This window comes from Leptinotarsa decemlineata, unplaced genomic scaffold (genome assembly GCF_025532065.1).
Source record: "Leptinotarsa decemlineata unplaced genomic scaffold, Ldec_3_MD MMD2_tig00000505_RagTag_RagTag, whole genome shotgun sequence".
NCBI classification, from domain to species: Eukaryota; Metazoa; Arthropoda; class Insecta; order Coleoptera; family Chrysomelidae; genus Leptinotarsa; species Leptinotarsa decemlineata.
Genome location: NW_027412549.1, coordinates 20,389,601 through 20,402,313, shown reverse-complemented (window position 1 = coordinate 20,402,313; position 12,713 = coordinate 20,389,601). Strand labels below are relative to the sequence as shown.

Below are 12,713 nucleotides of genomic sequence, written 5' to 3'. Positions count from 1 at the left end.
TCCTTCAGTCCTATCATTATAACTTCCACAAATAACACATCTACCATCGCACTAAAAACCTCGTCGAATTTGTCGACATCCAGCCTGGTTACTAGTATAGGGGGCTGTCAGTTCTCTCAAAATGTCTTTCAATCCAATATTTATCCGAACCTGACTTTATTTTTTCAAAACCACCACACTTTTGGACTCCACTCCGACCACGACATCCACGTGCCATCTTTGAGATCGGTCGTTATCAGCACAATCGTCTCCTGTCGCGATATTTGAAGTTAACTAGTAACCATTTCAGTTTTTCAAAAAAAGTAAAAGTAAAGACATCTTCGATGTTTGCATAAGAACTGGCAACTATATCCACGATATCAATTCAATTGTTTTCAACCCTACAGCATGTGTTTTGTATCAGTCTGAATAAAATATATATATATATATATATATATATATATATATATATATATATATATATATATATATATATATATATGTATATATATATATATATATTATATATATATATATATATATATATATATATATATATATATATATATATATTATATATATATATATATATATATATATATATATATATATATATATATATATACATAATATATTAATGTACATAAATACATATTTTTTTCGTGGTGACTAATATTCATTAACAATTCATTGATTTGAAAATAATTTACTGTCATCATAAGTGTTGAAAATACCTCTTACATTTTACTTTGAGTACATTTGTAGAATTTGAGGTTACTTGATGGTATGTAATATTTGTTTATATCACGGAGTGATGTAAATTTTTACATCATTACTCAATATGTTATGAGTTTACCAATAAATCAATAAATTGATTATAGATACAAATTATAAGTCTGGAAAAATAGATTATCTCGAATATCGAATTAAATTGAGTGTTTCTTTCTCAGAGTGATCTTGTAATTTTGAATAATAAACTATATCGTCAGGTTGTCCTATACACATTACAACATTAGGTAGTATCAAAATTTATCCGAAAAATATTTTGAATACATGAATAAATTTAAACGAATAATCAACTAAATCACATAGAGAATTAATATAAAAAATTCCAACTACTTACGTGCGTACATGAGTACACACACACATACTTTTTTTTTAAATTCGTACAAACTTATTTGAAAAATTTATTTTCCTTTCCATGAAAGTATGCCATTTTCCACCAACTTTCCTTATTTGGCATAACTTCATTTGTAGTAAAAATTGTATTTCATTTGGCTTGATGATACAAATATATCTAACACTCTGAAACAAATGGACTATTTTTAAACTTCAATGTGACACATAAATTTGTTGACATGTAATGTCGTTGATAAAGCCATGATTTCGATGAGAATGTTAAGATGTCACTCTACAAATACTTATTATACCAAACAGTTGTTGTACTACAGTAGGGATGAACTACGATCTCTAAAAGGCCTTCTGTATCTGTAGAGTAGGGAGAGTGAGTGTAGGCCCACAGCACGTAGGCCACATATGACCCATTGTACATCCTCCTAAGGAATTGTCCTCCTAGGTCCTTCCTGTCGTTTCCAGGAAGGTGGACAGATCTCTGGGAGACATCTCCTTTACGTCAGCAGGTGTAGGCCAAGACTCGCCGAACACACACTCTCTTTTTGACGATAACTCCGGACATTCGCATAGGACATGCCTGATAGTTTCATCTTGTTGTTTACACATCCTTCATAGAGGTATGTCCACTGGCCCCATATTGTGGAGGTATTTCCTCAGTTAACAGTGGCCAGTCATAAATCCTATTGTTCCTGGCCAGATTGCATTCTTTTATTTCATCCCATCCCTTTGGGGATTGAGCGTGGGTGTGACGTTTTGCTAGTTCCGCAATTGTCGAAGTCATCAGGCCGTAGGTGCCACTAGTCCTGAAATTCTCAGTCCAGCCGATTCCTTGGCTAAAGAGTCGACAATGCGATTACCTTCACTTCTGTCATGCCTTCCAAACCACCTCAAGATAATGTTATTATCTACCGAGGCTTTGGCTAAATCTTGGTGGTACTTTAGTACTAGCTCTAAGGTAACACGTTGTCTGTTCAAGGCTAATAGGGCTTGTCTGCTAAAAGTGCAGATTGTTGTTACCAGAAATTCCTTTCCTGGTTATTTTTTTATGGCGATTGAGATACCAGCCGGTTCTGTTTGGATCACGCTGGTATTAATTCCCATTACCCACTCAATCCTCAGGCTCAGTGATCTGGAGTACACTTCACATTCTAAACCTTCTTTGATTTTTGAGCCGTCTTTATATATGCGTATTGCATTTGTAGCATCTGACTCTGTGTTTTATTTTATTTGTATTTTGTAGGCTTGTATTTTGTTGCCTGCAGTACAGATTGCGTAGTAAATGCTTCTCGTCATAGGCTTAGCCTCAATTGACCTAATCACACTTCTAGGTTTACACCAACGCAATTGTAACATCTGTACCTCAGAGCCAGATGGACGTAAGTCACATTGTGCTAACTTCACTGCAGACCAATGAAAGTGAAAATAATAATTTCATCGTTAAGCTACAAAGCTATTGTTCGAGATATCATATCAAAATTCAACAAAAACATTGAAAGGGTCGTACCTCATTCATTCATGGACAATTTTTGTGTGAATAATTTACAATTGATATAATTATCGTGGTTTAAATTAGGCAGGAAAGGACTTACGCCATTATGGCTCTATATCAAGAATCTTTTTGGGACTTAGTGATAATAAGATATATTATAAAAAATGATCATTACGTCGTTTTGAGTAAACATAACTACGCAAGCATTCATTTAAAATTTTTAATCAACATAAAAAAATATAGACGAACTACAAAATAATATTTCATTACTCCAGAACAGTGGAGTCATCCTCAGGAAAGTTTCCTTTCGTCTCTCCATGTGGAAGCTTTTCGAAGAAGGCTCTATATTCTTCAGGAACCCACTGCATCAAATTCATGAGATCTTTGTATTTCTCGTTACTTATTTTCTTCTTTGTTTTTCTCACTTTTGGTATCGCCGCTGGCATAACGACCCTTCCTCTTAGATTTCTTTTGAATTCGACAGTTTTGAAGGCCTCATCTGCAAAACTTGTTTTATAGTACAACTTGCTGTCACCTTTGCGAAGCTGCAACCACACTACACGGGATATCAAAAATGGTTCCTTGTTGTTATCAAAAATGGTTCCTGTTAGCGATGGAACCGGACTCGATTCTCTTGGAAGTGAATTTTCTTGTTGATTAATATCACTTTCGATCATTGACAGAATCAATCTGCCTCTGCTTCCACTCATCTTTCAATATTCCAGAATATACGTGAACACCCTGTTATACACCAAATATACACTCTTTATAATAATATAAACTACACACGAGACAATAATTCGATCTTCACAAAGCTTTTTCAAATGAATACAATAACTTAAGAACATCCATTTATATCCACTGTTTCAGGTATCATAAATGAATAACTACCCTACATCAATGTGGGGTTTGGTATTGATGATTAATACAATAACATCCAATGTAGGTATAATGAAACCTAATAATATTAGGGGTAGGTATGCTATTTTTATTGAAAAATAATATATTCATTAAAATAAGTTGCGAACAAAAATTTTTTTCTAGAGAATATTAGTCATACACAACATTCTCATATGGTTATCGTGACTAAACCTAACCACTGGCAAGCTAAAACAAGAGGGTAACTGGACTTGGAACAGAACACTATCTATCGAAACTACTGCCATTAGGTATTAAATGGACTTACGTTCTTTTGGCTCGAATAAAGCTTAGAACTTACGCTCTTATAACCGTCCCTAATAATAAAGGATGAATCTTTAGAGAACGCTGCTTTTGGACTTACGTCCATCTGTCTCTGAGGTACACACATGACCATTAACGCAACCTCCTTAACGTACAGGTCCAGAGGGATCAGACCAGTAATTAATTTCATTGCCGTGGTTGGTGATATTCTCATGGCGCCTGTGATATTTAAACAAGCCAGTCGCTATATTTGATGTAATTTTTGGATGGCCGTTGCTTGTAGAACTCAGCGTCCGCATGCAATAGCTTTGTACATTAACAAAGGTCTTATTATCCAGGTGACCACACGTGGTGAAAGATCCCATGAGCATCCACTGTCCTCCGACATTGCTCATAAGCCACATATGCTTTTTTTGCTCTACTCTGTCGAGGATAGTACCAAGGTATTTCACCTCTTCAGAGAAGTTTAAGCCCTTCTTACTCACTGTCATTCGAATCATCAAATGCAGAGACTAGGGCTGTCGGAAGACAGGGTGAATCGCCTCTGTTTGGCAAATGATGAAACAGCAGAGCACATAATTTGTGCCTGCCCCGCTGGGGACTGAATCAGGTTTTTAGAGTTCAGCAGAGCAGTACTCTCACCATCTGCCCTGAAAGACCACTCACCATACAAACTATTCTATTTCGTTAAGAAGCTGGTTTTATTTGGTCGAGTGTGAATAGGTGTGAGTCACAATAATCCCTTGTAGGTTGTGATGGAGGGTCAAATAGACCCACTCACTTTGGACCTAACCTAACCTATTCACCAAATCTGTATCGCTTTCTTCTACTCGTCTACCACTTATAAACTTGGTGGTATCAGAAGATATAGAAGACATTTCAGTTCATCAAGAAATGCGAATTTAGAAATGTTACGAAAGTACTTCTGCTGAAATGATTTCTCTTATAAGATTTGAATCAGGAATCGAATTTGTTGAAACAAGTAGAATTCAAAGAGAAGAAATGTTTCAATTTTTCGAATATTCATTTCTTATGATGAATGTTTCAAACAGCAAAATGGTACTGAAGAAACGTTCTTATCATGAAACGTTTATCAAATATCCCTATAAAAAAATTAAAAAATGTGTAACCCACCTTCCAATTCTTCTAACGAATCTTCATAACCTCCATAGTCTTTCGGCAGTATATTTTTGTCTATCGATTCAACAACTGACTTCATGTCTTTATGAACGAATATCTGAAATGAAAATTTTCTCTCAGTATATGAATCATTTTTAATTCAAATAACACTTTGTGGAGATTTTGAATTGGTTTGAGCTCTGTTGCACAAAAAAAATGTCATTTTTTGTAGATGTTGATTTTGGTACAAGAAAATCTATTGTAGAAAATAATTTCGGAGAATCAATTTCACAATTAAACAATTCATGTTGAAAAAACTGATGCTTGTTTTCTTCTCTTTTCAAAACATACAAGATGAAATGATTGCAATTTCTTTAAGGATCCACGTCAGTAGTTTCAGAACTTAAGAATTCCAAGAACTTCTTTTGGCCTTTTTCATTATTTTATACAGGGTGTTCCTTAAACACATGCTAATATTTGAGGAGGTAATTCTTAGACCCATTTTAAGAAAAAACTTCCTACTGGACGAATGTCCTAAACGCCTCAACTTTTGAGATACAGGGTGGCAAAGTTTTCAAAAATAATCAGTTTTTTAATAATAACTGAGATAATTTTGTAGACATCTTTGGCATATTTGGTACATATGTTCCATGCCTCAAGGCGCATTTTTTGATGTACACAAATTTGTATTTTTTCAAACAGTGGCATCCCTACGGGTTTCGCATTGAATATTTTTAGGGAAAAATTACTACGCCAATGCTTTCTTTCCGAAATAAAATCATTTTTAAAATCCTCATTCATTTTTGAGAAAATTTGATCTACTGGTATTTCTTTGTCCGACGCATGATTTTCACTCAAAAATATAAAAATCGACAGAAAGCAAATTAAGAAATTAGATCAATTCTAAAATGAATGAGAATCTGAAAATTGCTTCATAACGCATTACCAATTCCCTAAGAATATTTGAAAACATAATTTGCAAAAAAATAAATTTCTCACAAAAACGAGTTTTATTTTATTTTGTGACAAATTTGTTAATTGGTAATAATACCAAAACTGATTATGAAAATTGTTGGAAGTGGCCACCTGCACTTAGTATGCATGCTTCCGCCCTTCTACGCATGGAATTACGCACCCGTTCAAATATTCCCGGCGTATTTCATATAGTTTCACACGAGGCAACTATTCGCTCTCTTAAATCTTCTAAAGTTTCAACGGGAGTTTTATACACAAGAGTTTTAAGGTGACCCCATGAAAAAATCTAAACTGTTGAGATCGGGGGATCTTGCTGGCCATTGCTGAGGTCCTCCGCGACCTATCCAACGATTAGGACAAACTGTATTTAAATGGTTTCGGACAATTACACTGAAATGAGCAGGGGCGCCATCGTGCATGTACCATATTCGATTCCTTAACGCAAATGGCACATCTTCCAATAACCCAGGTAAGTCTTCTTCGAGAAAGTGTAAATAAAAACGACCATCAAGGCGTCCTGGTAGAAAAAATGGGCCTATTAGATGATCACCTATAATTTCTGCCCATACATTAACCGAATATTGGTGTTGGAAATGGGTTTCGGTTATTGCATGGGGGTTTTCTTCAGCCCACACATGATTGTTATGGAAATTTTGAATGGCATTCCGAGAAAAATTTGCTTCGTCTGTGAACAGAATTTGTCTCAAACTGCGGATTTAGTGCAATACTTTGTAGATACCATTGACTGAAGTTCACACGCTGTGGAAAATCTCTGGGGAGTAATGCCCGCACTCTTGAAATTTGGTATAGGTATGACAAAAAATCAACCAAAATACGCCAAACAATTTGATGACAAATATCCAGAGCTCTAGCGATCTTCCTCGTACTCGTCTCATGATGTTCCTGAATTTCTTGAAGCACCGCTTCCTCAATTTCAGTTCTTACTACACGAGGTCTACCTTCCGGCGTCCCTTTCTTGAAACTACCAGTTTCCCAAGTCGACGATGAATATTTGAAAAGGTTCGGCTATCTGGTAAGGCACGATAAGGATATCTTTCCTGATAAATGCGCCTGGCTTCTGTTGCATTACCATCTGCAAGGCCATATTAGTAATGAATTTGCGCCATTTCCGCATATGGCGGAATACTTTACGGTATAATTACGGTATAATTTACCATATTTACTGATATTCAGAAAAACAGCGGTCTACCAAAATAACTTCAATAACACTTCAAAATCAATCAAAACGCGCTGTGACAGTTTTCAACACCAACACCTTACTTTAAACCAACATCAATATTAGCTACTGACGTTCGTACATACAGAGAATTCGTTTTTTATTGCTATGGTGGGTAGGCTGTTTTTTCTGATTTTAATCTTCGAAAGAAATCACATATCGACAAACTTCATATTTCCAAGAGGTGCAGTAAATAAATTCCGCTACACGTCATTTCTTCCAGGATAACTAAATTTATGTTTTCAAAAATTATTAAGCGGTGCTGCGTTATGACGTAATTTTAATTGAGAACAGTGCATCTGATAACAAACAAATACCTTTTAGATCCCCAATTATTTTGTAACACATCTAATATCTTATTTTGCTTTCAGTCGATGCACGATACCGCTTCAGATTTTTAAGGAATTTATCCTTAAGTAGAGCGATTTTTAATTTTTTGGGCGAAAAACATGCGTCGGACAAAGGAAACCCAGCAAATCAAATGTGCTCAAAAATGTCTGGAGATTTTAAAAAATAATTTTTAATTCAAGATAAAGCAGTGGCGTAGTATTTTTTTCGCCAAAAATATACATTTCAAAACTCGTACGTACGCCACTGGCAGAGAAAATCAAGAAAATTGTACATCAAAAAATGCGTCTCGAAGCATGGAAGATATGTACCAAATATGCCAAAGATGTCTACAAAATTATCTCAGTTATTATTAAAAAACTGATTATTTTTGAAAACTTTGCCACCCTGTATCTCAAAATTTAAGGCGTTTAGGACATACGTTCATAGGACGTTTTATCCTCAAAATGGGTCTAAGAATTACCTCCTTGAATATTAGCTTGTATTTAAGGAACACCCTGTATATGATACTGTTTACATTACAAATGTGATTCCATATCGAGGACCCGTATTCTAACCTTGATCTTATTGAGCTCAAATAAAGGGAAGTAAGAGATCAAATAATATTAAAGTTCCAAAAATTTCTGACAATGAAACAGTGAGAGTGATAGGCAGAGTTAACAATAAAATCAATGTGATTATTGCATGGATCATTCATGAGTAGTAAAAAAAATAATGGTCTAAGATTGAATCTTTGAGGAACTCCACTTATGACAAAATGAATATATGTAATGAACCATCATAGTAGATATACTGTTTGCTCTGATCAAGACATGATTTTGAAAGATAAATATACAGGGTGTAACTAAATAAGTGTGAAACATTCAAGGAGGTGCATTCTCATCGAAAAAAAGATAGGATCTTTCATTTAATGAAACTTCATTGGCGCATCCCTTGTTGAGATACAGCCTCTTAAAGGGGGTACATAAAATTTGTATAACACGCAACACCTAAAATTTATTTCCAATGTTACTTTTTGTCTTATTATTCATTTACCATTTATTTCCGATAGCCTGTTTCATTCTAAACAAAAAATGTCTCTTGGGTTTTGTGCCCAAAATGAACCACTTCGCAGCAAAAACTTATTTTAGGAACAACTACAGATTTACATCGTCATAAATGCGAAAATACGAAACTAATCTATCTAGTAGGTCGCTATTAGCGATAGTGAAAATTAAATTGGTATGACGCTGTCAGTTTGTGAATTTTCGAAATTGAATTAATACTAATTGTGTATTGTTGTTCTGTTCTTAATTTGTTACTTAAATAATTCACTTCTTATGTGGCATACACAAATGAGGAAATGGCCGATATGCATTACGTTTACGGTCTGTCGCAGGAGAATGGGTTAGAAGCTTCTAGAAGATATGCTGAAATGTATCCTCAACGGCAGCATCCTTCACATAGAATATTTGTTCGACTTCATCAACGATTTCGAGAATATGGTTCATTCGACAAAAGAACGCAGGATTGTGGTTGTCATGGAGAAGTACGAACACCACAGCTTGAGGAAGCAGTACCTAATTTGATTGAAGAACAACCTACTAATAATACTAGAAAGATTGCTTTCCAGCTGAATGTTGATCATATGACGGTATCTCGGATTTTCAAGGAACAACTCTCATACCCTCACCATCTGCAACGAGTACAGGCACTGTTACCGCGAGACTTTCCGAACCGTCTTGAATTTTGCAATTGGATTCTGGAAATGATTGAAAGAAATTGTGACTTTCTGAATGTAGTTTTTCTCGGGACAAAATTACTAATTTTCATAATTACCACATATGGTCTGATGAAAACCCTCACGCTATTGTCGAAACTAACCATCAAGAACAGTTTTCTCTTAACGTGTGGCTCGGAGTTATTGGGGATGATTTAACTGAGCCTCATTTTCTACCTCCTCAATTGAATGGTGAGCCATACGTTCAATTTTTAAGAGAAGTGCATCCAGTACTGCTGGAGGAAGTTCCTTTGGGCGACAGAAGGGATATGTTTTTTATGCATGATGGGGCTCCCGCCCATTTCAGTCAAGTAGCACGTCAGCATTTAACTGAAACATATGCAAATCAGTGAATAGGTCGAGGAAGACTACAGAACCGGCCCACTCGATCCCCGGATCTCAATCCTCTCGATTGCTCTATTTGCAGTCATTCACAGAATTTGGTTTATCGTACTCCTGTTCGCGATGTAGAGGAATTGAGAAACCGCATCATCGATGCGTGCAGGGTAATCAGAGAGACTCCAGGAATATATGAGCGAATACGTCTAGAAGCATGCGTAATGTCTGAAGATAGACATAGATATATTGACATTTACTATCATTTCTACATGTTGTGTGTTTTGTTATTAATAAATTAGTTTTGTTTATTACCCTTCAATCGGTAAATGCAGGTACTAACTACAAAATATGAATATGAATGATACATGAATATGAAGGAAACAGGCTATCGGAAATGAATTTTCAAATGGTGAACAAATTATAAGACAAAAAGTTACATTGGAAATAAATTTTCGGGGTTGCGTTTTCCACCCCTTGCAACCATGGGGAAAACCAAATAATTAACTGGCTAAGTGTCTTTTTGATAGTACAAAACGTCAAATCAATTTCAATATTGTAACTTTCAGTGCTTGTGAAAAAAATTGTTATACAAATTTTATGTACCCCTTTTAAGGGGCTGTATGTACAAGAGATGCTCCAATGAAGTTTCTTTATATGAAAGATCCTATTTTTTTTTCGATTAGGAATCACTTCCTTGAATGTTCAACACTTATTCAGTTACACTCTGTAGATTTCGTTGAAACCCATACCAGAAAGTTTATGAATGAGAATCGCATGACTAATTTCATCGAAATTTGGTGTACACCACACCAACCTGCCTCCTACGGTCCAGTGTTTCAAATAAAAGCTGATATCAAACAACCAATTTACTGATTATGGATCTATAATTCATGAAACCATGTTGATGATCGGAAATAATATGATTGGTTGACAGATATATGTGGTTGTACATAATCACTTCCAAGAGCTTCGTAAAGTTGCTGAGAACTGAAATTGGTCCAAACTTTATACAAAAAACCATCGCCAATTTCACCTTCTTAAATGGATCGGAAACAATAATCACTCGCTATAACTTAGCCTCTTTGGCAACAGCGTCACTCATGAATCAAACTCAGTCGGGGTTTCATAAATTTTTGAGATTAATTCAATTACGCTCAAAAATAACCGAATTTTTCTAATTCGAACGAATTTGTATCTCTCATGGTGCACAAATTATCTTCACCATAATAAAATGGAATAAATCTTAAATACGATTTCATTGTACTTACCCTATTGGCTACCTTTGGTTTGATAAGAGATTTTATCAGAAATATTGCCTGATCCAAGAACAATGGTGCATTGATGAGATGTATTGCTACCACTCTCGTTGTGAATGCTTTCTGAAATTCAAATTGAATGAAAAAAAAAATGTTTAAAGTCATATATGATTTGAGAATTAGCTCAAAGCAATTTTGTCATTTCGCGAAAGTTTCATGATTTTGATATTCTCACAAATCTTGGTTGGACATTAATTCTCACCATTTATTTGAAACTTGTGAATAAGCTTCCATTATGGAGTGACGAACACTTATGAAAATATTCGAGGTTTCATGATATCACTAAACGTTTTCGACAGCGACAGCGATTTTATCGCTTTGAACATTGTTCACCATTGATTTTATCTGTATTACTCAATATTCATGTAAAAATATTTATTTGGACTCGTTTTAGCGAACTCCATGACGTAAGCAGTTTTGACAAAACATTGAAGACGCACTTCCTTGTTGGTTAGGTAGAATTAGAATGCGGCAACTGAAGATTCCTTAGGTATTTGAATGATACCTATCAGAAAACAACTACTTTCCTGGCCAATACCACGAAGCGCGTTGGATTATATTCGGCAGGTGCAGGATTCTTCACTGAAGTTTTTCCTGCATATGCTGTTAGCGATACATCTGCCAAAATGAATTATAAATTATTGGAACACACTCGCAGACCGGTTTCGGATTATTTGGCCACTCGTCAGTGCAAGATAATGTCTAATATCAACATATAGTCGATGATTTTGGATAATTGAAAATTGAATTCCTTATATTGATGATAGACACTACCCTGCACTGACAAGTAGCCAAACAGCCCAAAACCGGTTTGCGAGTGTGTTCGAATAATCGCAAATCTATTACGGCAGTGGTATCGCCAACAGCATATACAAGAATAAGTTCAGTGAAGATTCCTGCCCTAACACCTGTCGGATATAATCCAACACCCTTCGTGGTATTAGCCAGGGGAGTAATTGTTTTCTGATAGATGTCATTCCATTAACCTACAGTGTAGGGAGTTGGGAATGGCCTGAATGAATTGTTCCTTTAGATGATTTGAATTATAGCCCATCTTCAAGTACGCCCACTGACTATACAGTGTGTGAAAGCCAAATGGAATAAATTCATTATTTCGGTTACTGTACATATTTGAAAAAAATCTCGAAATACGTCGAATGTGAATTATAATTGGATATTCTTACACGTAAAAACGCCACCACTACCTTCAACCCCCTTCGAATGACTGGTACAACCACCAATTTTTTAAATGGGAAGCATAGTCTATCCATTTCTAATTGGAACGGCAATAAAAATAAGAGTACAGTCAAAAAATTTTTTGCCTGTGGCTCCTAGTCGCCCAGATAGTTGGTAAACGTGCTATCAAATGTAGTTGAGGAGTAAAGGCTCGGCTAGCTGGACTCGCTGAATACTAATTTTTTGTCCGTTTCACAATATTTCTTTATCAGTGCCGTGTGTTCGTGTGGTTAGGTGAGGTAGTGAGTGGTTTTGCAAACCGATTTTTGAAAACTTTTTCTAGAAATCAATTACCCTAACACCAAACTGATATTTTTGCACTCGACGCGCGTTTCGCTAACAAGGTTAGCATCTTCAGGAGAAGTAAATTGATACTGAATCTAGAGACAAGGGTTAGCTGTTTATATACCTAAAGTTTTTTGGTCCGATGTGGATTTTGTTTGTTTAATGATGATTATCTTAATTGATTCTTCGGTAATAAACTATTGGAACCATCACTTGCAAATTAATTTGTCAACAATAGTTCAAAAAGCGGAAAAAAAGATTCCAACAAAGAAGGTATTACTGGCGACTATTAAACAACGTAATTTAAAAAAAGTA

The 12,713-nt window shown here is 35.3% G+C and overlaps 1 protein-coding gene across 1 annotated transcript in view; it reads right to left on the bottom strand.

The window, feature by feature from the left end:
* Positions 1-12,713, bottom strand: part of LOC111516017 (alpha-tocopherol transfer protein) — a 30,277-nt gene that overhangs the window by 1,573 nt on the left and 15,991 nt on the right. Inside the window, exons 5-6 of the mRNA XM_074174165.1 lie at positions 10,830-10,940; positions 4,919-5,021 (exon numbers count right to left, since the gene is read on the bottom strand). Of these exons, the coding sequence (XP_074030266.1) occupies positions 4,919-5,021; positions 10,830-10,940 (214 nt within the window). The remainder of the gene's footprint in view (positions 1-4,918; positions 5,022-10,829; positions 10,941-12,713) is intronic.